Below are 26,889 nucleotides of genomic sequence, written 5' to 3' on the forward strand. Positions count from 1 at the left end.
AGGACCCAGTTCTCAGCTGTGACTGCTTGTCCCATCATTTGGGATAAACAAATAAATGCTAATGCTGGCTTCACCCCAGACTGTTTTTCACCAGGTCTCTAGGTGGGGAGAGGGTAAGGCACCTGCCTGGAGAAGGCCCCCGCCTGGCTAGACGTGTGTGAGCCACAGGTTTCACTGGAAAGGAGACACAGGGTGGTGGGTATTTGGGACTTGGCACGGTTTTCTGCAGCACTTGTCTTTTAACTACCTAATTCATGCATAAGCCAATTGCAGCATTCTTTTTTAAAAAAAATTTTTAATATATCTTTATTGATTTCAGAGAGAGGAAGGGAGAGGGAGAGAGAGAGAAAGAAATATCAATGATGAGAGAGTCACTGATCGGCTGCCTCCTGCACACCCCCGACTGGGGATCGAGCCTGCAACCCGGGCATGTGCCCTGACCAGGAATTGAACCATGATCTCCTGGATCCTAGGTCGATGCTCAACCACTGAGCCACGCCTGACTGGGCACAGCATTCTTTTTTGATATTTCATTTAAACAAGATCTCACCATAATAGAAGCCTGTCCAACCCACTAGTGTGTGCGTCAGTGTGTGTGGTGGGGACAGGGTAGAGTTGGCAGAGCAGCTTACTGCACTCCTGCTTTGATCCTCTCTCTCTCTCTCTCTTTTTCTCTCTCTCTCTCTTTTTCTCTCTCTCGTGACTTTGGAATTCCTTCTTTCTCAATCTTTGAGTGACTGGCTGGAGAAAAATTATTTCTATTTTTAGGCCCTTATCTTGAAAGATGCTCCTAAAGCTCATTGACATATTGGTCAATCAGCAAGTATTACCTGAGAGGCTGCCCTGCTGCTGTGTGCCAGCTACTGCTAGGTGCTGGCTGTACAGGAAGAATTTGAAAGATGCCCTGCTCTTGAAGGGCTTTTGGTGTAGGTGCAGGGAGGAGAGAACCGGCAATATATCTCTTTCATTCATTCAACAAATATTTATTGTACACCCATGTAACAGGCACTGTTCTGGGTGCTGGAGATGTAGCAGAGAAAAGACAGAGTTTCTGTCTTCATGAACCCTGTGTTCTAGCAGAGGTGGGCAATCACAACAAGTATATGAGCAATAAGTTAAGAACTTTAGGTAGTAATATATACTATGAAAGAAATGGAATAGCAGTACTCGAGAGAGGAAGTGAGGGAGAAGATTGACTTTAGGTAGGATTATGGGGAAAGACTTCCCCACAAAGGTGATATTTGAGCTTATACCTGAATGCAGGGGTCAGCCACGCAGAGATATTATTATTAATGATCATTTATATTTATTTATTTATTTATTTTTAGAGAGAGAGAGAGAAACATCGATTTGTCGTTCCTCTTATTTCTGCATTCACTGATTGTTTCTTCTTCTTCTTTTTTTTTTTTTAAATTTATCTTTATTATTGAGAGTATTACAGGTATCCCATTTTTCCCCCCAATTGATCCTCTCCACTTCGCTCCCATACCCTTCCCAGGCCTTCACCCCATTATTAACTGTGTCCATGGGTTATGCATATAACTTCTTTGGTTAATCTCTTCCCACTCTCCACCCCCCTTCCCTCTTTCCTCTGAAATATGATTGTCTGTTGCATGCGTCAATGTCTCTGGATCTATTTAGTTTGTCAGATTCTTTTGTTCATTAGCTTCTTCTTAAGGAAGACCTTCAACTTTTCCTGTAGTGCCGGTCTGGTGGTGATGAACTCCTTTAGCGTTTTCTTATCTGTGAAGCTCTTTATTTGACCTTCAATTCTAAATGATAGCTTTGCTGGCTAGAGCAATCTTGGTTGTAGTGCCATGTTTTTCATCACTTTGAGTATTTCTTGCCATTCCCTTCTGGCCTGCAAAGTTTCTGTTGAGAAATCAGCTGACAGTTGTATGGGTGCTCCCTTATAGGTAACTAATTGCTTTTCTCTTGCTACTTTTAAGATTCTCTCTTTCTCTTTAACCTTTGGCATTTTAATTATGATGTGTCTTGCTATGGGCCTTTTTAGGTTCCTCTTGCTTGAGACCCTCTGTGCTTCCTGGATTTGTAAGTCTAATTTTTTCCCCAGGTGGGGGAGGTTTTCTGTAATTATTTTTTCAAATAGGTTTTCAATTCCTTGGTCTCTTTCTTCCCCTTCTGGTTCCCCAATAATATGAATGTTGGGCCTCTTGAAGTTGTCCCAGAGGCTCCTTATACTATTTTCATATTTCTGGATATTTTTTTCTTTTTGCTCTTCTGATTGGGTGTTTTTTGTTTTCTCATGTTCCAAATTGCTGATTTGATTCTCAGCGTCCTCTACTCTACTGTTGATTCCATGTAAATTATTCTTCATTTCAGTTCCTCTAGCCTTCATTTCAAATTGGTACTTTATTATGTTATCGATTTTCTCAGTTATTTTCTGAATAGTCTGCTTAAACATCCTTATAACCAAAATTCTGAACTCTGTACCTGTTAGCTTGCTTGGATCTATTTCATTTAGTTCCTTTTCTAGAGATTTCTTCTGTTCTTTCCTTTGTGACATGTTTCTTTGCCTCTGCATTTTGGCTGCTTCCTGGTGTTTGTTTCTTTGTATTAGGTAGAGCTGCTATGTCTCCTGGAATTTGTAGGGTGGCTTTGTGTAGTAGGTGTCCTGTAGGGTCCAGTGGCTCAGCCTCCCCAGTCACCTGAGCTAGGCCTTCTAGGTGCTCCCCTGTGTGGGCTGTGTGAACTGTCCTGTTGTAGTTGAGCCTTGGTTGCTGTTGGTGTCTCTGGGAGGAACTGACTCCCAGGCCAGTCAGCTGTGAGGACCAGCTGCAACTACAGCCAAAGAGCTGCTGTGCTGGAGACACCCTTATGGAGCAGGATTTACTTCAGTGGAGCTTTGGTGTTCACCAAGTGCCCCCCTTGAGTGTGTCACTGGTGGATGTGGTAGGGTTGTAATCCAGCGTGGTCGAGTCTGAGCACCAGGTGCACTGTCTCTGGGCCTCCCAGGAGGTGCAAAGTCAGCCTGTGCCAGTGCCTTGCCCAGGGCCACCCAACATGAGCTACACAGCAAACCGTAGTTGGCTGCTACTTGTGCTGGGCTTGGCGTTGTCCAAAAGAGGCCAAGCTATGAGCCAGTGCAGGCTGCCCCTAGTGCCAGGCCTGGGGCCCCTTATCAAGCCGGATGGGACACACTGCTACCTGTTTGAGAGATTTTAGGAAAGTCCTAAGCATGAGGCTCAAGAGGCCACTTGCACAGAAAAGCCCCTGGAAATGGCCTGGATGAGCTGCAGGTGGGGAGGGGCGGGGCCTCCGGGAATCACGGGGCGGGGCCAAAGGTGTGAGTCAGGTGCTGGCGATTCAAACATGGCGCCTCCTGCCGGCTGTGTGGGGGAGGACTCGCCACAGGAGCCATGGCCTCCGCCAGCCCTTCTCCCTGGGAGGAAGCCGCCTCTCGCCCGGATCTCAGGCAGGTCAGTTCCTCCCCGAGTGTCCCGGGTCCTTTCAGGCTGCTGCCCGGCGCTGGGCTCAGAGGGAGCGTCCGAGTGAGTCTGTGCCGGGCCCTTTAGAGGAGCTGCTGGGGCTCCTGCAGCCTCCGCGACCCTCAGGGACAGTCCCCGCTGGTTTCCTAGCCCGGAGTTGTGGGGACGTCTCTTCTGGGCCCTGGAGCCCTGGGCTGGGGGCCTGCTGTGGAGCTGGGACCCCTCACTCCTCCAGGAAACCCCGCCGCGGAGATTCCCTCCCGGGTTTCAACGGCGGCACCGGGTGTGGGCCTGCGACCGCATCTCCAGGATTCAGCCCCCATCCGCCCGCGTCTCCGCCCCTCCTCCCCGCCTCGGTGCTTCTTTTTTTTAAAATATATCTATTGATTTCAGAGAGAGGAAGGAAGAGGGGGAGAGAGAGAGAGCTAGAAACATCAATGATGAGAGAGTCATTGATCGGCTGCAGCCCACAACCGGGGCATGTGCCCTGACCGGGAATCGAACCCCGATCGCCTGGATCCTAGGCTGACGCTCAACCGCTGAGCCACGCCCGGCCGGGCTCGGTGCTTCTTCAGTTCCCTGGTTGTGGGGCTTCTGTTTAGCCGGATCTCAGGAGGCTCTGAGTGATGGTGGTTCTGCATTTTAGTTGTAATTTTGATGTGGTTGCGGGAGGCGGCGGGTGCAGCTGTTAGCTGCACTGCCATCTTGTTTCCTGATTGTTTCTTGTATGTGCCCTCACTGGGGATTGAACCCCCAACCTTGGCATATTGGGATGATGCTCTAACCAACTGAGCTACTTGGCCAGGGCCACACTTACAATTTTAATAATGAACACTTTTCATGACCTGGGCACTATTCTAAATTCTTTATATTTATTAACTCACTTCATCTTTAATAATCCATATTAATCCTACAAGGGAGATAGGTATTATAAGTCCTGTTTTACAGAAAGAAAAATCAGAGGCACAGGGAGGTTTGATCACTTAGCCAAAGTTTTAGGTCTAGTAAGTGGCAGAGCTAAGAGTTAAATCCAGACTGTTTTGCTCCACAACCCACATTCTTGTAACAACTGGTAAAAATGCCTTTAGGATCAAAAGAGTTTAAGGGGCTCAAGGATGGCCAGTGTGGGTGGAGATACCCAAAGAGGTCAGAGAGCATGGCCAGGGTCAAAGTCAAAGCTTGGTCTTCATTTCAGCCCCAGCTGCAGTACCAAGCCTAAGTGGTCTTCTAGGCCATGGTAAGGAGTTAGGGTTTATTTAAATTCCATTAGGCAGTGTGGTTGGTTGAATAATGACTACCTCCCCCTAAAGCTATCCATGTCCTCCCTGGTTGGGTAGCTTACTTAGTTAGAGCATCATCCCAATACTCCTAGGTTTTGGGTTCCCTAGTCAGGGCACATAGAAGAATCAACGAATGAATGCATAAATAGGTGGAACAACAAATCTATGTTTCTCTCTCTCTCTCTCTCTCTCTCTCTCTCCCTTCTGCTCTCTCTAAAATTAATAAAATTAAAAAAAAAAAGATATCCATGTCCTAATCCCCAGAACCTGTGTGTGAATGTTGCTTTACATGATAAAAGTGACATGATAAAAGCGATTGATACCTGGGATAGAGCTAGAAAGAATCAGGAAGAGAGGGGGATAAAAGGGGAAGGAGAAGGGAGGAGAGGAGGAAAGACATGAGTGGAGGCAAGTTGACATATGGTGTTTGCTGCAATATTACAGTCAAGAGGATTGAGGGTCACGGTGGTATGGAGGTGGTGCTCAGGGCTTGCTGATGAATGGGAGTGATCAGAGGCACCCTGAGAATTAGAGAACAGGCAGAGGAGGGCATGAAGGAGCTTCAAGATGGTCCCAGAGCGAGGAGGAAAACTGGAAGAAAACAGTGCCAAAAAGACACAGTGCTTCAGAGAGGACAGAGAGGACTCTGTTTGGGAGGTTGCCAGAGGTCAGCTAGGCTGAGGACAGAGAGCTGGCCATTGGACTCGGCAAGATGCAGAATGTAAGACAGGTCAGCATGAGTGGTAGGAGATACTGGCTGGATGTCCAGCACTACTCTGTCTTATTCACCAAGGTACAGAGCCTGCCGTAGAGAACATGCTTGACGAATATGTGTTAGAATGGATGGATGTCTGAGTTTTGGAGTGGAGAGGGGTAACCACCCTTAGTTGAGGCTCCAGAAGCTTCATGGAGTTAGAGGAATTGGGTTGGGCCTTGAGAGATGGGCAGGGTTTGGATAGGCATGGGGGAGGTGGCCGGAGCTCCAGGTGGGATAAGAATTGAGATGAGATTACCTGCCCTTGGAGCTCCTCATCTGTGCCCGGTGCTGAGAGAGCTCACCCGGGGCCTGAGAGGGCTTTGCTCAGGAATGAACTACCTACCAGTCTTGGAGGGGATAGTTCAGTGAGCCCAAAAGAATATCTGCTGGCTAAGTCAAATCATACCCAAGTAGACTCCTTGAGAACCTACCGGACACCCTGTGAGATGAATTATCATGAAGATATTATTTGAAATGCTACTTAATTTACTGAAGACTGACTCAGTGTTGTTACCCTAGGACGTGCAAGAGCCAGATTATTTGCAGCAATGATCAAAGACCAATTTTCCCCCAAATTGACATTTTCATTTCTTTAAAAAAGCTTCAGTAAATGGGGATTGTATTTCCCCCCTTGGTTGTAGGTCTTGTTTGGGAAGGTGGTAGTGAGAAATTGGAGGAGAAGGAGCCAATAGCCAGGAAGCAAATGGCATTGAGTTCAGGAGCAAGCAGCATTTCCAATGAGTCATTTTAAGGGTGATATTAATGTTTAACATGATTGGAATAAACTCTCTAAAGAGAAGGTCAGTTTTCAAAGAAGCACAACAAGTTTGCAAAAAACCATACCCATAGCTCCCTCTCTGGACAGATTACACCTGTTTCTTGGAGCTTCTGCTCAAAGCCTAGAGTTTCAGCTGTCCAGAAAGCTTTCCTGTCCCTCCTCAGCACAGGGTTGGAAGGCCAATAATTGCAGTTTCCCCAGCAGCCTGAAAGCACAGATACCCCATGGCCAACACAGATAGATAAATAGCCAGGGAGACCTCCCCCAGCAGTGACTCTGGAACTAATTAGCTAACAAGGCGTGTAATGAGATCAATGCACGTGATGGAAGAGCTGATGATTGCTTTTTAGGACAGTGGACATAAAGGAGCTGCAAAGAAAGCATTGCATTGAGAAGTCCTACATTATTAGTGCTGTTAGAAATATTCCAAATGCTTGCAATGGTAGAGAAAAGATCTGCCCCCAGTGGCTGTGGCCAGTGTGAACCCTGAGCGGTGATCAGTTTCAGGGAGTGGCTGTGAGCAGTGATAGTACCTTAGTCACCGCTTAGTTCCTGCTGGTTTACCTGGGACTAATGCTGCTTTGTGATTTCTCTGTTGTGGAAAAGATTTTTTTCCTTTCCCATAGCATAGAGAGAGATTTCCCACATTACTTTCTTGGTATACAGTGACCAGGCCTGCCCTAACCTAATAGGCTCATTATTTTTGCAAGGATCCTCTCTACCTGCTCTCTTTTCCTCCTTCAGCTCATTTGGAGAGAAAAGAATTGCCTATTTGAAGCTTTCCAAGCCCCCTCCAGCTCTCCACGTGCAGACTCCTGCAGTGCAGATCCCCCAACCCCTCCATTATTAAGCCAAGCCCCTCACTGGGACCCCAATAAAGCAGATTTTACCTCCCACCCTCCCCTCATTTCCTACTTCCCATTCATTCCTTCACCGCTGTTTGAGATGTAATGCCGCCCTCTTGGCCCCCAAGTGCCAAATTTGTGCTGTTTCTAGGGTGAAATATCGCTGAGGCCACCAAACTAATTTCTCATCGAGGCCCTGACAGTTTGCTAATTAATATGATTTTGGTCATTGCAGCCTGTGTTGAAGTTGAACCAATTTCCCAGGGGTGGAAAGTCAGACATTAATCCACTAAAACCAACTAAATTACTTGCGTGTGAGAGAGAGAGGACAATTTCATCAGGAGTATTTTCCTGTGGTTTGACATCTTAGCTCTGCAGGTTGTAGACTTTTAAGAGCATTTTCTAGTCTGATGACAAGGGAGCGTAGATTCCTGATAGAAACCTTATGTAATTAAGATTCCCCAAGTTAAACACTCACTTAAGCTGTTTGCATGTCACCGTGAGGGGATGCCAGCTCTATTCTGAAGCTGGGAAAAGATATAGCCAGGGCCGTTTCCTGTCAGACCAAATACAAGCTAATCCAGCAGAGTGTCGCCTTCTGCTTCTCCACGCCACCACTGTCTCTGCTCACGAACCACGGGAGCTTACCTTTGAAACATTAGCTGTTCACCCTAGTAATTGCTCCAGCCTCTAATTTAATGAAAACCTATTAAACCGAAACAATAATTAAAATGAGACATCATCTCTGTAGGAGGTTTGCATATTAAAATCACTGTGCATTTCAATGCAGGCAGATTTTTATTCTTGAAACACAGCATTTGAAGCAACGTGTAAAAAGGATTTGTAATGAATAATCATAAATTAGCTTGGCGGTTAACATGATACCCTACTGTTTACTATTGAATTTGAGTAGATGAGGCAAGGTCAAGGCCAATACAACATTTAAAATGTCTCTTTCATGCCTGAGAATTAGCACTGTGCCCAAAAGGGAACTAATTATAATTAGGTCAGCCCACTGCTCTGAAGTTTTTATACACGCTAGAGATTGAACTTCAATATATTGGAGTTTGGGGTCCTGGAGGAGGGGTGCCCCTTGGAGGGGTGCCTGGAGGAGAGAGACCTGGCATTGGAGTGGAAATGGAGTGGGCACGTTTAATGATGATTTCTTGTCTGGGGGTTAGGGAAGCCATGCAGGTATATATAAAAAGAGCTGCAAAACTGTTGTCAGAAGCCATGTCTCTGCTACTTGTTGGAGGTTGGGTCTTGGGCAAGTCACTTATTTCCTATAAGCCAGAGATTCCTTATCTTTAAATTGAGGCTATTAATGCCTACCCAGTGGGCCATTACAAATATGAAGTGTCATCAGGTGCAAGAACACATTGGGAAATGTTTAAGCTCACATTTTAGGGTGCAGATTTCTGAGCCTTCTTTGCAGTTTCTCAAAAATGTCCTAAAGAGAGATGGAGGAGGGGAAATACTTACTGAGCACAAGCTGTGTACTAGTCATGTTCCATATATATATATATACACACACACACACACACACACACATACACACACACACACACATATAAAATATGTTTTCATTGACATCAGAGAGAGGAAGGGAGAGAGAGCGAGAGACAGAAACATAAACGATGAAAGAGAATCATCAATGGGCTGCCTCCTGCATGCCCCCTACTGGGGATGTAGCCCAAAACCTGGGCATGTGCCTTGACCGGGAATCAAACCATGACCTCCGGGTTCATGAGTTAATGCTCAACCACCGAGCCATGCCTGCTGGGATCCACATATTCTTTTATTACTCCTTACTGAACCCTACAAGATGGGTGGTCTTACTACTGTGTTACAGGTGAGGCAACGCGAGGGTGAAGGAAGGAAGCTGGGTTATCCAAGGTCTCCCAGAGTTTCCGTGGCGGAGCTGGGGGATCAAACACTGGTTGGGCTGAGACAGATGGACGGGGCTGAGAGGCAGTGGTGCATCTGCTTTCTTAGCAACTTTCAAATACACAAGAGAGTATTGTTACTCTACCATGTTACACATCACATCCTGAAAACTTATCTCCAAACAGGAAGTTTGTACCATGGGCAGTGCAGTCTTAATCATATTAAACCTTTTCACCAGCTTTTCGTTTCCTGCTTTCCTGCCCGGTGATTTGGATCAAGCTGGTATCCATGAGTTACCTCTCTCTTTATTTAGTGGCATCCAGCTGAGATGGGGGTGGAGGGATGGGGGTTAAGGGGGAGACTTGATCACTGGTGGGTTGCAGTGTGAGTGTGGGGAGGCAGCCTGGAGAGGAGTGGCTACAGTTTGCTGATTTCTTAGTGATGGGGGTGTGTGTGGGGGGAGAGTGTTGATTTTCCTAACTGGCATTTTAAATGTTTATAACAAGAGCTCAGCTGCCTCACCATGCCTGTCTAATTAGTAAAATTATGGGGGTGCCGGAATCTCTTTTGATTGAGTCACATAGTAATTACAAAAAATTGATTAATATCATGTGTCACAGGCGTCCTTAGGTTTAGTCCCCCGATGGAGGAGTTGGGGACGCTCAGCTGGCTTTATTATTCCTTAGGCAGCTCATTATTTTAATGTGCTTTTTCTCAACAAGTTGGGGTTATAGTTGAGTGTCTTTGGTAAACCTCTTGTGCTATATTCTGTTCCAGACTTTGGAGTCAAGCTATATTAATTATTAATGCAATAGGCATTTGGTGAAGCTCTACCACGTGCTGGGCAGTGTGCAGTGTATGGGGTGGTATGTATTGGGAAGCCATTCCTCGTGGGCTTTCCAGTCGAGTGGGCATGGTAGTCATTAATAAATGATTACGCACGTGAAACCTTGATGATGATGAAAATACAATTGTAAAAATTCAGGGAACCCGAGCTGGCCTGGGGTGATCAGAGAAAGCTGGCTTGAAGGAATAGCAATTAAACTGATACCCGAAGAAGAGGGAAGGAAGAGAGAGGTCACTGCAGATGGGAATGCACCAAGGTGGGGAGGAACATGACCCTGGAGAGAAGGAAAGGTGGCTTGTGTGGCTGGATGTGGGAGTGCAAGGGGGTTGGGGAACAGGTAGAAAAATGGTGAAAAAGTAAGCAGGGGCCAGGCGAATGCCACAGAGTGTCACGCGAGAGTCAGTTGTCTCCATTGACTTGCTTTGAGCTTGGGTAAGTCACTAAAAAAACTTCTCTCTGCCTCAGTTTCTTCACCTGTAAAATGGGGAGATGTTGATATTTAGCTCATAGAGGTATCGTACAGATAGATTGTTCATGAATATCTCCTGGGTGGAAATAATGTGTCAGGGCCTGGGCATATGATGGTGATTTGTCCCCTTTTCACGCCCCTGCTCCGAGATCACACTCTGGTGACTAGCAGATGTAGCACAGTGAAGAGTGGTGTGTGGAACCAGCCTGCCACGTTGGGCTCTCAGTACCATGGCTAGGCACAGGGTCTTTCAGAAAATCACTTCAATTCTGTAAGCCTTAGTTCTTTTTGTTTGTAAAATAGGAAAAATAATAAAGTATTTTAAGGGAAATGATATGTGCAAAACCGCCTTGCACTTGGCACCATAATAAACCAATGCACGTGTGCTTTTTATCAGTCTGGCTTCTGGAGCTAATGGAGGTTTAATGGGATATTACTGTGAACTCATTAGTGGAGATAGAAATTCCTACATGTTAAGTCGGAGTCTCCTGGCATCCCCACTACTTTCTAATTGTGATTTCTGCTTCTTTGAAAGCTGCTTGGATCAATAACATCTGACATCCTCAAAGAAGGGCTGCACGACCTAACAGTGTGGAACGCGTGTCCCCCTTTCTTCCTCCTGACAGCAGGACTTGCCCCATGGACGGTTGGCAGTTCTGAACTGGCAACTTTTCTCTGTACGTAGAAATGAAAAGCCAGCAGCCATTTCAAATGAAGAAGCGTTGCCCTACCTTCTGGGACCAGTCTTGCCAGGAGCTTACGTGGGACTCAGGCTAGAAGCACGTGCCTTGTCCTGTATCAGGATTCTGCCACGTGCTGAGGTTCTCGGTGAAAATGCGCTGTCCTTACTAAGGTGTCTGTCGCCTGGGTTCTCCATCAGTCGAGGCTGAGGTGGGCTGCCTGGTGTGTTTGCTTTGTCATGTTTCTGGCTGCTGCTGTTTTGGCTTGTTCAATTCACTGATCGTTGGAGAGTTCCCTTCAGGATTAGGTTGAGATGCTTTCCTGTTGGACTTCAGTGAGCGAGGTGCCTGCAGAGAAAACAAAAGGCAGGGATGGTGGGAAGCCCGTGGGTGTTCACGTCTGCAGAGCGAGCCCTCAGCCTATGCCCTCTTCTCCCGCTCTCTCCTGCTTGGAAAATGCTCGTTCATCTTTCTTGACTCAGGCTCAAGGGTACATCCTTCATGGACGTCATTCCCAGCCTCCGTGGGCCCCTCTTTCCTTTGTGCACTGCCCTACTCTACCCGTTGTCACCAGGTAACTGTCTTGCTTATGGAACTGTCCTTGAAAGCAGACGTTGTATTTTTACTTTCATTTTCCTGGTGCCTAGCACCATGTGCGGCACAAAGGGAACACAGGTATATGTTTGTTGACAACGCAAATTCCCACCCTTCTCACCCTGGAGGTCAGGGAAGAGGGAAATGAAGTTGCTTGTACGTTAAAGAAGAGTGGAGGCCCATCATTTGCTTTCTTTCTTACTGATGCTTAAGCATCACATTAGCATTTTTAGTGCTTCTTTGAAAGTGACTAGGTAGAGCTGCTTCATCCCAGGGAAGAGAAAGCACTGAACCCTTGCCGCTGAGTTAGCACTTTTTAACGAGATCATGCAAAACCTCTGAGTACTTGGAGCTACATGCTTTTCTTTCTCTTCTTAAAACTGAAATGTTCACCCTAAGTGGTGGTTGTGTGGAAATTACTGCAATGCAATGGTAGACCTCAAGTACACTCTCCCAAGTCACAAAACAAAAAGCCTCACAGACAGACCAAATTCAGATGCTTGAATCATGCGGCTTATTAAATCAATTAAAAATATCCAGGAGGAAGCAAGGGAAAGAGATGGAGTAGGCTGGCCCACTCAGAACAGGGTGCAGGCAGGTGGGGGTGGAGGAAGATAGGAGACCCCGCTGGATTTCAGGCTTACCCATTGTCCACAGGTCTAATCTCGCTCTCTCTGCCCTGTCATCTTTGTCGCTGATGCTGTGGTTATATGAACTGGAGCTGAGGTTATTAAAAGAAGGGGGTACAGCCTGGCTGGGTGTGGCTCAGCGGTTGAGCATCGACCTAGGATCCAGGAGATCACAGTGCGATTCCCAGTCAGGGCACATGCCCTGGTTGGGGGCTCGATCCCTGGCCGGGGGTGTGCAGGAGGCAGCCGATCAATGACTCTCTCATCATTAATGTTTCTATCTCCCTCCCTCTCCCTTTCTCTCTCTGATATCAATAAAGATATATTTTTTTTTAAAAAAGGGGGTACAGGACAGATTACAGATAGAAATTTACTGCCCGAATTAAAAAATCTCTTCTCACCCACCTAAGAACATAATACATCCTAGAAAAAACATTTTTGACTACCGGTTCATAAGCTGCAACTGACTGGTTAGCTTAGGGGATCTGTAGGGGGTGGAAATGAAAAAAAATGGGGGGGTGTTCAATGGATGGGTGATGCCTGGAGCCAACGTGCTTTCTCTGCTAGAGAGACTCGGGCCAGTACATACACCTACAGCTGTAGTTCACCGGTTAATCTGGTGATCAGTGATGGACTTTATTTAGCATCTCTCAGAGAGCACATGTGGGGCCACAATGCAGATGGAATGGGTGTCAAAGATGGGTGTCAGATTTAGTTGTGACATAACTGTCAATCTGAAGGTGGCGTGATTTGTACATTATGACTCGGTCCCCCCACTCCTTTCTATTTATAAGTAACAGTCAATCCTTTTTATCTGCTCAACACACTTATGTCCCATTTACTCCATGTTTAACACGTTTCACAGGGTTCTAACTTGCTATCTATATTTAACACGTCCTATGAGCTTTATCCATCCCACTTGTGTTTCTTGCTCTCTCTAGCAGAATCGAATATTCTAAAATACAGCAGACAGACATTATAGTGGTTGAATCTGGAAGTATAATATTCACCATAGGTTCTCAAATGGTTTTTGTTGGCTGCTCTTTTAACTCCGGGATAAAAGCAGGCGACTGCAAAGTAGGTGACATATCACTATTTTCAGTAATTGACAACTTTACATTTATGTTGATCTGGAAAATCAGTAGAGGAGAAAAATTGTAAAATCTGGGTGTTTAATGGATGGAAAATACCCGCAATACCCTATTTTGCTGTGAAGGGTTAAAGTGATTAACAGACAGAATGGTGAGACTAGGTAAGAACCTGGAGACTGTGGAGCTCAATCCTCAGTTTTCAGATGTGGAGGGTGAGGCTCAGAGAGGTCAAGTATGTTATGCTGGGGCACAGCGAGGCGTCTGCTAAACCCAGAGTAGTCTTCGGTCCCTTGAAACCTGGTCCAGTTTTCTCGCCTCTGTATTGTAAGAAGTGGGATTACTTCCTTGTGTTCTTTTAGCGGCTGAGTTATGGTAAACATTTACTCAAAAAGGGCTTTTCTGAAAATGAGAATGTACATAAAGTCTCAATGTATCAAAATAGATGTTCTTTACATTTTACTCTGGTGAGTGCTAATGGGGTCTTTACTTCAATGTGCCAATCACTTATAAAGAAAAATGAGAAAAGCTGGCAAAAGAAATGTTCTGTTTCCTTGGAGGGTTGGGTGAGCAGAAGTGTGGTAGGATTGGATGAGACCATTGGATGGGGTGTCCTAAAAGAGGAGGGGCTGAAGTGGCACTGACCATCATTTTCTTTAATTCCATGGCTGCTGGCACTTGAGAAGTACTCACTGATCTCCTGGTTTTCCAAATGATATCCCTATATTCTGACTAATATTTATGGTTACTTGAAGTAACAATATAAATGACAAAAATAAATGGAAAATACATTAATTCACTAAGTCTTTATTGGATGCCTGCTTTCTACTAGGCACTAAGATCTGTAGATAGAACAGTGAATAAATAAATATGCCTGCCCTCATGGAGCTTATAGTCTAGTGGGGAAAGGAAGGAAATGAGGTAAGAAACATGAGATAAGATTACGATCTAAGGAGATCGTAAAGTGATCACAATACATGTATTATATAAGTGATATGGCGAGAATAACCTGAGTGGTGGGTGAGGCATTGATGGAGAGCCTGCTTTGGAGGAACTGAGCAGGAGGTTGCATTTGCAGCGGTTGCTGGAGGCGGAGGCGCCAGGCATGTGAACAGAGGGAGAAGAGCACTGTGGGTAGAGGGAGATGACAATGACCCTGAGGCAGGAGTGGGCTTGGGAGCTCCTCTCGCAACCAAGAAGAGTATGATGTTGGGTGGGAGAGACAGGCAAGAGTCAATTTATGTGTTACCTTGCAGGCCATGCCAAAGAGCCTGGGATTTATTCTGGGAGCAATGGGAACCTCTTAGAAGGTTTTAAGCAGGAAACTGAAATGATTCTGACTTTCGCTTTTAAAAGAGCTCTCTGGCTGCTGTGCGGAGAATGGAGGAGAGAAGGTATTATGGAAGCAGGGAGAGACAGTTGGGGAGCTATCGGACGTGTCCTAGGGAGAGATGATGGCAGGTTGGACGAGAGTTTGAAGAGCACAGCTGGGAAGAAGTAGACAGATTCCAGACACGGGAGAAACTGGGTGGTTCCATTTACTGAGACTGGGAACTTAAGGAGAAAGTTTCTTTAGAGGGTTGGGGGAAAGGGGAGAGAGCAAGACCTCTGACTTGGCCACAAACAACTTGAAATGCTTGTTAGGCATTCATATGGAGATGCTAAGACGGATATTGACTGTATGAGTCTGTTGCTCAAGGGAGAGGTTGAGGTTGCAGATGTAAATTTGGGGGTCATTGGCGTGGGGCTGGATGATATTACCCGGGGAGAATTGAGCGAGAGATGAGAATATCCGTAACTGATGTGATATTTATACCTCTTTCCCAGTGGGCACTGCTCATCGATCATGGCCCTCTTCTCACTGGGCCCAAGCTTTAGAATCCTCTAAGCTATAGGCAGCCACTATCGATCAGTAGATTCCTGATTGGCTACTAACAAAGGAAATAGTAAAAATGAAAAAAAGAAAACCTCCTGAGCCAAATGTTTTTTCTGGCACTAAATTCTAGGCAGAATTTATTATGAGGATCTTTGTCTAGCAGCAATGATAAAATTAATGCTATCAAACCTTTGCTAATGATTCGTAGTTTACAAAGTGATTTGTACATACATTTAATAGGTTTTAAATACCATCCTGGACAGTCTTTGGCTGAGATTTTGCAGAAGGTATAGGAGCATTCTCTAAGTGGCTCTCTCTCATCTCAGCCCTTGACCAAAGCTGACAGCACGCCACTTAGCAGGTTTACATTGGTAGAGTTGGGTTGGGTTGGGTTCCTCCATGGGAGAGGACCAACCTCCATGCCATTCCTAGCCTGACTTTTGCAGATGGTAGAGTGGTCTTCTTTTCTGTGCTGGAAACTTGAACCAGCTACTCCTGGAATTATGGAAGGTCAAGCTCGGGAGGCCCCAACAGATGACCTAGTCCATACCCTAATTTTGCAGATGAAAAGACTGAGGCCAAACCAAGGTCAGAGTTCAAGGATTTCTTTATGTTGAAAACCACTCTTTAGGCAGAGGCTCTTTAAGGTCCATGTACAGGTCTGTGATGTACAGGGCAGTGAGGCAGTGCAGCCTTTGAGTTATATGTTTTCCGGAGGCTTCTCCTGGAGCCCCCGAGAAATAACGGAGTAGTGATACAGTCAGAGGATGTGGTCTGGGAACAAGAAGTCCCACCAAACCCCCTTTGCTGGTCATTTGTCATTCTTTGAAGCGTTTTCTCCAACTCGGCTCCCTCAGTGCCCACTTTCTGATGCCAGGAAGTGTAGTGTAAAATGAGGAGACAATGCCAAGTTTATCACGACAAGCATAAGTCTGAGTACGAAATGGTGAATGTCTCTCGTTATGTGGATGTTGCAGAAAGAGAGTGTCCTGTCCAGGAGCAGGATTAGCCGCATTTCCCACACCTCTCGGCCTGCAAAACTGGCCTGAACTTTAATAAATGTTTTATGAGGAGAGTCATCCACTGCATGTGTGCAGAGAAATTCCAGGCACGTGTATGGATCATGAGCATGCCTCATATTTATTCTCTAAGCAAAGCAAAGTTGTCGGGTGTTACTAGCGCTAGTAAATCTCCATGGGGTACAGAGCAAGGATAGGTTTCCCCAGATGCGTTGTGTAGAGAAGGCCACGGAGCCCACGGGAGAAGTGAAATTGGAAGCCTGTGGAGTGGCATTTGGATCCTGCTCGACTCAGGATCCTCTGAAGTTAGGACCCCATTTATTTGACTGCCTCTCCCCTGACTCACAGCGACTCAGTCTGCTTGCAGCTGGCCAGGTTGCTCAGTGCCCTGTCAGAGCTCCAGTCAAACCAACGGCCAACTGTGAACCTGTCAAAGTGACAAGTGGGCGCGGTGGCTGAGATAGCATTTCTGGGTTTCACGTTGAATGGATGCAGCTGTGTGGAGTGGTGGATGGCGTCAGAAAATGAAAAGGATTGACAAGAGGGGAAAATGAAAAATGCAAGCTGGGTCCTTCAGACATGGCGTTTTTAACATTGCATCTCTTCTTCCCTCTCATGCTCCCTCTCCCCTCATTCCTCCTGGGTTTTTTCTTTCCTCCTGCCCCCCCGCTCCCTCCTGTTGCCCCGTTTTTCCTTCTTGACGCCTAGATACACACAGAGAGGTCCACGCGGCCCCCCACGTGAGTGAGAAACTAATCCAGCTCTTCCGGAACAAGAGCGACTTCACCTTTCTGGCCACCGTGCAGCAGAAGGCGTCCACGTCGGGAGTGATCCTGTCCATCCGGGAGCTGGAGCACAGGTAGGAGAGCTCTGCGCTCGGCCATCTGCTGGGGACCCGCGGGGCACCCGGGGCGCTCCGCCGCTGAGGCCTTGCCCCTGCTGGACACGTCAGTGCATTTCCTCCGCATGCAGAATTCACTTTGGGCCCAGCGGCCTTCTCCTTTGCTCTCCGAGGACCCCTCACTGTTGTTTTTCTGAGCTCTTTTCTCTCTTCTGGTAGAACTTGTTCCTATAAAAGCACATTTTATCCATCAGAGTTGGGTCCTAAAGCAAGTTAATTAGTAATATTTAACAGCAACTTTTTAATAAGTATTTATTGTGCAGCGCTGTGCTTGACACTAGGAATATTAGGGTGAATGATACAGACGTTTTATTCTGAGGATCACATAAGCTAGTAGGGAAGATGCCAAGTAAATATCGCAAAGCAGTGTAGGTGCAAAGCTGGTAATTTGTGTTTAGGAAATGAAGATAACGGTGGTTAATCCCACTGTGGGCTGTGGTGAGCCGAAAGGCTTCGGGAAGGACGACGGCTGTGCAAGGGAAAAAGCAGGTAGACGTTTGACGGGCTGAACAGGGAGTGAGGGGCTGGAAGAACAGCATTCCAAAGGGACGTGCCATGACTCTGAGAAGGAACAGGGGGGTGGGTAAAAACAGTAGTCCCTTGGCACTATTTTGAGCATTGGTAAGTGCCAGGCATTGTTCTAAACATTTTACACTAAACTCATTAAACACTTAAATGTTTTAACTCATTGATAAGTGAGGTACTATAGTTTTTTGGGGATATGTGAGTTAATTCAAAGCTTTCTGAACTTTTTTAATGCTCTGGACTGGTTTAAATGTATAGGTAATACCTCTTTTAAAAATGTTTCTGATAGAATTAGCATGAATATATTATGAGCCAATACTTTGATTTTGGGGAGGCTGGGAAATCTTTTATTAGTGAAAATGTTCATTTTCTGTTTCTTTTATGTTGCTATTTTATTTAATTAATTTTAAATTCTTCTTTGGGTCAACTTAAATTTTGTCAAATATATTTCATTAGGTTTGCATTTTTGGAGCAAAGAGTTGGACATTATATTCTTTTACTTAGTAACATTTTTATATTTGTGGTCATAGCTTTTACAATCTAATGTAAAATATATGCATTTCCTCCTTTTCTTGGCGAGGCTCATCATGGGATTGTATAATCTATTGGTGTTTTTTTAAACTGAAACAGTCCTTAGTGTTACTGATCAAGGCTACTGTTTTTCATTTTAAGTTCATTGATTTCTGCTTCTTATCTCCTTTTCAATCATCTTGTTGATATTTTTACTACCTTCTTGAATGTTCGTGTTTCCATTATTTTCTGTTCACTGAATGCTTTATATTTTCTTGTATCACTTTGAATACAACCTATTATTATTGCTATATGATGTTTTCATGTTCTGTACTTTTCTATAGTTTTAAGTTTCAGTTTGATATCCTCTTTGAACCCAAGTTAGGGGAATGTTTAAAAAATTTCAAAGTGATTAAATCAAGACGTACTTAATGGATGACTTCTGGTTTTATTTATGGACATAAAAATGTGCTGTAAGACTTCTAGACTTTTGGGTTTGCTGAAAAATTTTTTCTGAAATTGAGTTTTTGCTGAAATGGTGACTATGTAATATGCTCGATGTTTTAATTTTTGGGAGCATGTTTTAAAAGAACGGGGTAGCTTTTGTGTGTGTATAGGTACATACGGATACAACTTCGTATGTAGTACTTTTCAGTTTTGTTATTTGGCTTCTATGTGTATTTATTTTAACTTGAATGATGACACTCTGAGAGAGGTAGATTAATAGCTCCTACTGTGATGAGAATTTTGTCATATACTCCTTGGGCAGGTATGGGAGCCAAGCAGGACCAGATATGTCCTGCATTACTCTTACTCATTTTATTGACCAATACTGGGAAATTTGGTCTAGCGGTGGGCCAAGGATGGGAGAACATGGATATTGGAATAACTAGGCAGTTTGTCTTGATTGTTTGGGATGTTTCCTTTTTAGCCTGTGCCTAAATACAAAAGAAGAGCATAGGTAAGAGACTTGATCATATAGGTTTTTTCTTTCTTTCTTTTTTTCAAAATAGTACTCTTGGGCCCATAGTATGCACTCAACAAATAAATATTGAATGTATAGATGATTCATTTTCTCCATCTCTGGTTAGGGCTACTCAGAAATTCACGGCTAGTTTCAAAGGCTCATATGGCACACGTTGTCCCACACACAGAGGTTGCCCAATATACTACATGTAGAAGCTGCACAGGACAGTGAAAAGGGCAGAGGTGTTGGCACCTGGAGACTGAAATAAATAATGCTTGTAGATTTTTGTATTAGAAATATTTGTAATAAAACACCTAGCATAATTCTTGGCACAGAATAGGAACCCAATGAAAAAGTCTTTTTAGTTTAAATTAAAAAAAAAAAAAAAAAAGCCATGGTGGCAGTGATCGTGGTGGTGGTGGCTTTGAAATTTGATGCTGAAGGAAAGTAGGATGCTGAGGAGTGGCAAATAAGTAGCTGTCAGTCTCTCTAGTTCAGTGGTTAGAGGGAAATGATGTGTATATATCTTCCAGGCTTTATGGGAGTAGTCCACTTCCAGTCCAAGTTCATGTCTGCTGATGAGCACAGTGGGGGCACAGCATTTGGGATGTGAACCCTGGCCATTGTGTGCACCATGGGAAGCAGTCTTCCCACCACCTTTTCCACAGCTGCCATCCAGAAAAACGGCATTGACTGTTTTGGAAATCACTGTTTCCAGTTTCTGCTAGGCTTCTGGCTATTCTCAGATGAGGCCATTATTGAATTAATGGCAGAAGAGTTCAGTCAGTAGCCCAGATCCCTTCTAGGCAAAGGCAGGCGTCTCTCATACCTGGCGGGGAGCCAGCAGCCAGAGGTGGAAGGGTTGAGAGGCTGGGACTCCTGAACGCAGAGTGAACCTCCTGGCACAGCAAGACCTGCAGACTTCCTGGGGAGCTGAGCCAGGTGAGTTCCTGTGAGCATCTTAAGTGGACAGATAAAACGAAATGGAAAACTTAAGTGTAAAGATGCTTGAAAAGTGTACCTGGGGTAGCGATTGAAATAGACTCTTTTATGTAATGGAGTGGGCACTCGTATTCTAATCTGTATTTCTAATTGGATGGATTTTTTCACAGTAGAAGTAGAGCACATTGGAAGAGTCACAAACATAAATCTGTCTTGCCGAACTATGCTAATGACATTGCAGATTTAATGTTTATTTTTTGTCATTCAAGTGTGTTATATAGGGTTTTGTTAAAATGCAAAGCTTAATTAACGTAGATTAGATCTAATTGAATGTCCTGCCAGTATTCGCAACTCTATAAGATATAATGGTAAATCTTCTGTTTTTCCATTTTATTTCTAAATTATAGATAAAATTAAATCTAAGCATAATTAGATAGGACGTTGAAATCTGGGCATCTGAGGAAAAGCTTCTTATGGAACATGTCTGGGAGAAGATGAAGAGGACACTTTGGGTTTCCTAAGAAGGCAGATCTTTTATTTAAACAAAAATTTTGTATTTCTAAAGATACTCTTCAGTTCTCTGAGTTCTTGTGGCGGGAAGAAATTTCCTCTTTGATGCCAGATAGACCCTGTATTAAATCTGTGGCTTCATCGGTCGCCAGAGTGTAAGCTTTTGCAATTGCTTTTAACTTACCATGCCTCAGAGTAACTCCAGGTAGAGTGAAGGTATCGCTCACAGCATTGTGGGGTAATCAGGGTCAAGAGAAGCGCTTAGGTGCATGGGTCCTCACATCTCTCGGCTATTAGGCCTCATTTCCCTTCTCCTCGTGACTTCTTCCGCTATTTCTTAATTCCTCCCAAGATTCTTCAGAAGGGGAAAAAGTAGATACGGGACCTTCTCACCATTTGAAATGGTAACTAGGTTTTTCACATCAGGATTTCATTATAGATAATCCAAAATAATGGGTTGTCCCAATGGAATGCATTCAGTAAACAGCAGGTTTACCTTCCTAATTATGGATTATTTAAACTTATATGTAAATAATTTGGCACTATCAGAAATTTATTGAAGGATATCAGAATGAAGGGTAGGAGGTGAGGGGAGGAAATTCCAGAAGAGTGTTACATGGTTTAATGAAGCCAGCCCAAGAAAGAACTTTTTCCTTGGTCGATTAGCAGTAAGGAGATTTGCCTTTGGGTGGTAAACACACAATGCAGTGTATAGGTGATGTGTCATAGAATTGTACACTTGAAACCCATATAAATTTACTAACCAGTGTCACCCCAATAAATTTAATTTTAGAAAAATTACATTTCCAGAAACTGAATCTTTCACATACATTTAGAAATTTAATTCCTTCCTCAAGGAAATACAGTATAAGACTTACATTATGTAAAAAGCAGGTGTTTTCTATTGTTAAAGTGCTTACATTTGGGAAGGAAGGGAGCGGAGTTGAAATTGGAATCTCGCCCTAATGCAGATCTATTCGTGCTGCTTTCAAAGCATCCAAACAGTCCCCACGTTCCAAACATAAATGGAGAGGCTTCAGATTTAGAACTGCGCTGGATTAGACTGGAAGCTCCCGCATCTGCATCCAGAAAATAGGCACGAAAACCTACCCACCATTATGTGTAGTGCTAGATGCTGGGCCATCCTTGTGAAGCACAGGAGGCTGGGGAACAGCACAGCGGGGGGGTCAGTGCCCTGACAGGAGAGCCCAGAGCAGGGTGCCTTGCTTTGCCCAGAAAGAATCGAAAAGTCCTTCCACTGAGAGTTATGCTGATTAGGCAAAGGAGCATAGTACGTAGAAATCAGGCAGGAGAAGATGAGTGGAAGAGGGTTCTGGATGCAACACAAGCGAAGGGGCGAGAGATGAGGAGATCATGGTGCTTTTAAAGATCGGAAGAGCCCCGGCCCGTTTGGCTCGGTGGTTAGAGTGCCGGCCCGCGGGCTGAAGGGTCCCAGGTTTGGTTACAGCCAAGCGCATGTACCTCGGTTGCAGGCTCGATCCCGGGCCCCGGTCTGGTCAGGGCTTAGGTGAGAAGCAAGCAATCAGTGTCTCTCTCTCCCTCCCTTCCACTCTCTCTGAAAAGCAGTGGGAAAAATATCCTCCGGTGAAGATTAAAAAAAAAAAAAAAGAACCGAAGAAAAATTCAGTGTTATTGGAGGGTGGGGAGCACCTAGGCAGGGAGTAAGGAGCAAGGCTCGGCAGGAAGCGACCCGGAGGGATCCGGCAGGAGGCGGGTTGTGACTGGCTCCACAGCCAGTGCGCAGGGGTTGGCCTTTGTCCCAAGGGCAGTTGGGGGCCATGAAAGAGATGCACGCGGAGGCGTGGCGGGGTCAGATCTGCTTTCTAGAAAGATCACACTGGCTGCTTAGTGGGCAGTGGCGTGGAGAAGGCAGACTCGGAGACAAGGCCAGCTCAGTTGCTGCTGCCGTCTAGAATCTAGACTCTAGCAGAGGATGGGTCCTGGACTGGGTCCAGTGACGGCGTACAGATGGGGAGAAGCTGGTGAAGCGGTAATTAGGAGGTGGAGCGAACTGATTGTAGTTCTGTGTAGCCTGTTGGAGGGTGGAGACGGAGGGGTCAAGGGTAATGCCCGGGCTTCTGGCTCAGGCTACAGGGAGCGGTGTGCCCTGAGAGCAGAGTGGGGTGGCCCATGTCACAAAGTGTAGTTCCTCGAATTTATCTCGTTTGCGTTTTTAGTTGAATAAATTAACCAAGATATGGAACAGTTGAAAAGGGTGGTAACGGGTGGGAAATGCTCTCTGGTGAGTGGGATCACTCACTTCTGGGTGGAGGCTTCTTCTTGAAGAAGGAAACAGTTAGAAGCTGAAATGTGCGTCCTCTAGAGATGCTTCCAAATGCTAGAAGACAGCACCTGGGACCTGAATCGCCATCACTTTTATCTTTATGCCCAGTGGAGGGTAGACACAGTTTCAAGGCAGAGTTTAAAGGCTTCAGTGTGCATAAGAAAGTAATTTTCAGACAGAGATGAAAATGAATGGAAGGACCTCATGTCAAGAAAATGAGGATTTCAGGAACACACTAATTAAATAAAATTTAAATCTTCATCAGAAGAAGGGAAGCTCTTCAGATGACTTTGACCTTAATTGAAGACAAGAAGTATCATAGCCATAGAGTGTAATGTTTTGGGCAAATTGCTCATGCTGGTATATATGCGTGTAAGATTTTGGATTGCCTAATATTTGAGAAATGGAGAAACAGCAAATGTAGCCATTAACCTTTACTTTTTAGTAAAAAGTCACAATTTCATTAATATTGATGCATAAAATCATTTAAGTTCAGTGGAATTCTTCTAGAGGATTAAAGAACCAACAACTTGCTTTCCTTGACTTTCTTTGGAATTAGTAGTTGTGAGACACTTGCATATCTGGGGAATATTGGTTCTGTGGAGAGAAATGTGGATAAAGGAGCCTTATCACTAATGGAAGATCAATTTAACCTCCTAACTTGTTAAGTTCTAGGTGGAAGGCAGCCCAAACTGTCAGTCCATTGACGCAGGTGGTGCAGTGGCTGGGATGTTGGGCGGGGATTCAGGAGACAGGGGCTTGAGTTTCTGCTCTGTCAGTGAGTACCCAAGACACCCTGGGCAGACTCCTCCCTGTACCTCAGTTTACTTCTCTGTCAAATTGGAATTCATTCATTACTAGATACCATGCTGTGTCAGACACTAATCTGTTGGTAGGAGCATTGGTGGATTCTGCCATGGTGAAGAAGACATGCAAGGGACCTGTCCTCAGGGAACCTAGCATTCTAGCGGGGTGAATCAGAAGATAAATATGGACACAGTGAAACCAAATGATAAATGTCATGCAGGAAAATAAAACAGGGGCAAGTGGAAAAGATAGGCAGAGAGAATGGGACACTTGAAGTGAATCTAGGGAGGAGCCAGCCATGAGAAAATCAGAAAGATGAGTGTCCCAGGTAGAGGAGATAGTAAGTATGACTGTCCTGCAGCAGGACCCTGCCTGGTGTGCTCAGGGGATAGAAGGAGGGTGGTGTCTATGGGGCTTTGCAAGTTGAGGGCGAGGAGAGGAGTGGTTTAAGGTGAGATGCTAACAGTAATAGCTGCCTTCACAATTTCACAGTGTAGGAGAGACTGCTTCAGAAATAACAAGTGTGATATTTATACAGGCTATATCATTTCAGGTTCAAAATCACTTATTGAGCATCAGCTATATGCAAAGAAAGTTTACCCATCCATCAGAATTGTTCTTGGAAAATCAAAATAATTTAATTTGTGAAACTACAATAATTACACACATTTTTAGAACAAATGAACAAATAAGCTCAGTAATTTTTTTAAATTGTTTAGATCCCCATTCCCACTTTTCATTGATGTAGCTGGTTGCCAATGATCATGGCCTGGTAGGAGTGATTTGGCAGTTCACCATCGGGAGCATTATCAGTTCATCTGTAGACAGCCAGGACGAGGTTCTTCTAGCTGGTAATAGCCTTTCTTGAGAGGTGGAAGGCCTCTTCCCCCAGAAGACAGACGTGACACAAGGTGAAGGATGTGGTGTGTGGGAGTGAGGCGCTGTGAAGAGGGGCGTGTGGCTGGAGTGCAGCCTGTAGGTCAGAGAGGTTGAGTTACTCGTCCAAGGTTATATAGATAGAAAATGGCAGAGCCAGAATACAAAGCCCAAGTCTGAAGAATTTGAAATTCGACTCAGAAGGGTGCTTAAGGATTTTGACCCCAATTCTTATTTTTGCATATTGTTTTTTGCTTCTGGTAAGTGTCATGTGAGTCATTGCAGTTTTGCTGAGTTGGACGTGTAGAGATTGATGTAATCCCAGCCTGACTCAGGGCACACATCACTGACTGGCTTGGGACTCCCCCCAGTAGGTTCCAGGGTCACTGAACCTGCGAGATAGCCTTGTAGAACAGGAGTTCTGAGATGACACACTCTCTTGGAGAATCACAATTGCTATTAGCATATTAAAGACTATTTGATAAGTAATAAGGTACTAGGCATTGTGTTAAGCAGTACGAAAGCATTGTTGCATCAAGTCCTCACAAATCAACGAAGTAGGTTCTAGTATTATTCCCATTTTGTGGGTGAGGAAACAGGTATAGAGTGTTTGTTGCTTTGTCAAGGGTCACCCAGCTAGTAAAACGATGGAGCTGGGAGTCAAACTCGGCATCTGGCTCCTCAGCACATTTTCTTAACCAACCTAGTGTACTGCTTCCTTAAACTTGCTTTTTGTAGCATTTCCCAAACTTATTTTTATCATGCAGTGCTTTGGGGAGTGTTATTTAATATCCTGTGGTTGAACTAGCTTTCTAACAAACACTGGGAAATGCACATACAGCATTGATTCAAGGCCACTCTGGGCTGTTAGTCTAAAGAGAAGTAGTTTGGAGAGCCTTGGAGCCTTGAACATGGTGGAATGAATAAAGGTGTCAGGGAATGGGCTGTAGGAGGCCACGTGAGACTTGATGGGGCTGAGCCAGGTTAAGGTGTCTCCTTAATAACTGGTGCTTGCGCTTTGCCTTCCTGTGGTAGGCAGTGCCTGCTGGAAAGGCTGTTGTCCAAATGCTCCAACGGTGTCCACTGCCCAGCCCGGCTTTGGTGTGCAGAGGCCAATGCCTGGTGCTTTCCACCCGTCAAGGTTCAGAGGCAGGAAGAGGGGGCAGGGCAATTGCAATGTCTGCTGATAAGTTGTCAGATGAGACTCTTTAGATTGATGAAATGTTTCAGATGAAGGTAAGATAAATCATTGCTGAGCTGTCTAGTCAATGAAAAATACAACTCATGGGCTTTACTGATGTCAAATTCCCTTAGGCCAGAGTGGATCCCAACTATGGGTGGATTGGCGGGTAAAATTCAGACACTTTACATTTGAGGAAAGCCACGAGAATTTATAAGAATCTTTTCCCACTTCTTTTTGCAAAGACTGAAATATGGTAAGTATAGCAACTGTTAGGGTTCAAAATAACTTCCTTTCTCATCTTCCGAGTACCTGGGGGACTCTAGGAATTATTTACTGAGGCTCTATGGTGCCTTAGGGGTGAAGAGATAAGCCAGCTGTCCCTTGAGCTCTTTCTAGGGAAACTATTTGGGAAGATGTGTGGTGGGTATTATTGGAGAGAGAGATGAGGTGCTCAATTCAGACTGTAGTAGCCTTGAAACTTGAAACCTATGACTGTTTTCAATGCCGTTTCGATGGCCCAGGAAGTCTGGCTACAGAAATTTCGAACAACGTTTTTCAGTCTCGACTCCTGGCACTCTGTTGTTTTTGGAAGACGAGAATAATTGCTTATTTCCATGCTTGCAGAACAGCCATGTTTCTGAATAAAGCCTGATGTAAGGTAGCTGCAGGTACACACCGAACCATGGCCGGTTCAGTGCCTTCTATCTGTTGTGCTCTCTTCTCTACTTCTCTGAAGAGTTATTAAACACCTGTTATAAACCAAGTGCTCTGTTAGTTGGTGGGGGGGTTGAGATCCATCAACAATTACAACACACCGGGTAAGAGTTATAGAAGGGGTGAATCATATTAAGTTGCTCCTTTGCTCAGCACCCTTTGATTGCTTCCCCCATGGATTCAATATAAAATCCCAAAGCTTCTCCATGGTTACAAGTCTCCATGTGATCTGGCCCGGCCTCCCCGGATGATCTCCTCTCCTGCCCCTCCCACATTGCCACTCAGCTCAGGCACAGTGGCCTCCCTGCTGTTTCACATACCGCCCAGCCCAGCCCCCTCTTGCTGCTGCCCCAAGGCTTTTGCACTCATTTCCCTTGTCCAAGAACACGCTTCTGCAGGATTCGCTCCTTGCTTCCTTCAGATGTCCTTTCACGTGTTTGCATCTTATTAG

General features: G+C 45.0%; 1 protein-coding gene across 2 annotated transcripts in view; it reads left to right on the forward strand.

The window, feature by feature from the left end:
• NELL1 (neural EGFL like 1) overlaps positions 1 to 26,889 on the forward strand; it is a 619,484-nt gene that overhangs the window by 47,758 nt on the left and 544,837 nt on the right. For both annotated transcript variants that reach the window (XM_016201668.2, XM_016201669.2), the window contains exon 3: positions 16,907 to 17,057. In XM_016201668.2, coding sequence (XP_016057154.1) covers positions 16,907 to 17,057 — 151 coding nt within the window. The remainder of the gene's footprint in view (positions 1 to 16,906; positions 17,058 to 26,889) is intronic.

This window comes from Miniopterus natalensis, chromosome 11, assembly GCF_054644295.1.
Source record: "Miniopterus natalensis isolate mMinNat1 chromosome 11, mMinNat1.hap1, whole genome shotgun sequence".
Lineage (NCBI taxonomy): Eukaryota > Metazoa > Chordata > Mammalia > Chiroptera > Miniopteridae > Miniopterus > Miniopterus natalensis.